At 39.6% G+C, this 1,557-nt stretch overlaps 1 gene segment (V, D, J or C); it reads left to right on the top strand.

Moving 5' to 3' along the window:
- Window positions 1-5: 5 nt before the first annotated feature.
- LOC110324134 overlaps window positions 6-1,557 on the top strand; it is a gene marked incomplete at its 5' end in the record, with an annotated part of 15,787 nt that continues 14,235 nt past the window's right edge. Inside the window, 2 exon segments of the V gene segment in view lie at window positions 6-24; window positions 107-415. Coding sequence covers window positions 6-24; window positions 107-415 — 328 coding nt within the window.

The raw sequence follows: 1,557 nt of genomic DNA, 5'->3' as shown, positions 1-1,557 counted from the left end.
TCTTCCTCCTGTCAGTAACTGCAGGTAAGGGGATCACCAGTTCTAATCTGAAGAAGAGACAGGGCCTGAGGTGACAATGATATCTACTCTGCCATTCTCTCTACAGGTGTCCACTCCCAGGTCCAGCTGCAGCAGTCTGGAGCTGAGCTGGTGAAGCCTGGGGCCTCAGTGAAGCTGTCCTGCAAGGCTTCTGGCTACACCTTCACAAGCTATGGTATACACTGGGTGAAGCAGAGGCCTGGACAGGGCCTTGAGTGGATTGGATATATTAATCCTTCCAGTGGTGGTACTATATACAATGAGAAGTTCAAGAGCAAGGCCACATTGACTGCAGACAAATCCTCCAACACAGCCTACATGCAGCTCAACAGCCTGGCATCTGAGGACTCTGCGGTCTATTTCTGTGCAAGACACAGTGCTACAACCACATCCTGAGTTTATCAGAAACCCTGGAGGAGCAGGAAGCTGTGCTGGGACTGAGATGACAGAAAGATTAATCCTTAAACTTGCTCAGAAATTATAATTTTGAATGTCTATTTATTTCCTTCTCCTCACAGTCCTATAGTGCCTTTGTCAGCTTTGTAAATGTCCATCTATGACTAAGGTGGTGATGTTTCGATAAACCTAAAATTCTTCACACCTTGTGAATCTCTTCACCAGTTACCACCTCCATTGACATGTTTCTTATTAAATAAAACAAAAAAGAGAATAGCATGTTTGTGCATGATAAAAGTATCACTGGATCCTGAGTGACCAGAACTTTTTTGAAATTATTAGGGAAAATGTGTAACAGGAATTTGATTTATGAAATGCAAATCATCAACATTTGGGCAAACAAACACTGCTTCATAATTTTATATAATTAGTGACCTCAAGTGTGTTAACTCTTGTCCCATGTTCCAGCAGAAAATCCAGTCTCTTAGAAGGTGCAAAATATTTATATCAGAATGTAGAGGAATGCAAACATAATACATGTAGGTTAGTCAAAATATTAAATCACTTTTTATCAAACTCGTTTACCAAAACAATGTATATACTTGTTAAATAATGCAGTTTCTGAGTTTATACATGTGTTAGATTCCATATTTACTTCCTTCCAAGACTCAGTAATCATCCGTACAGTCACGAGCCTTTTTAGAACCTGGACCTGTACTGATATAGCATCAACTCTCATAGTATATTGGATACCTATTGCTCAATTTTGTTCTATAGATTATTTGTGAATGTGTGTCTCTGCATGCACATTTGTTTCTTATGCTTGTTTTTGGTGACTTTTCTTCCGTTTGTTTTTTCCCATACCTATATTTTTGCTATTCCTTTATCTTACCTTGTTTTTCGTTTTTATTACATTTATATTCTTTTAATACATTTTTAAGAATTATTTTTTTACACTCCATATTTTCTTTCCTTTGCCCTGATCCACCCTCCAATGTTTGCACATCCCATACCTCCTCCCCACCCCCTCTCTCAATGTGGATGTCCCTACCTCCACCCTACCTGACCTCTAAACACCCTGGGGTCTCCAGTCTCTTGAGGGTTATGTGTATCATCTCTAGA

The sequence above is a fragment of the Mus pahari genome, chromosome 7, assembly GCF_900095145.1.
Source record: "Mus pahari chromosome 7, PAHARI_EIJ_v1.1, whole genome shotgun sequence".
Lineage (NCBI taxonomy): Eukaryota > Metazoa > Chordata > Mammalia > Rodentia > Muridae > Mus > Mus pahari.
This window is presented reverse-complemented; position numbering and strand designations above follow the sequence as displayed.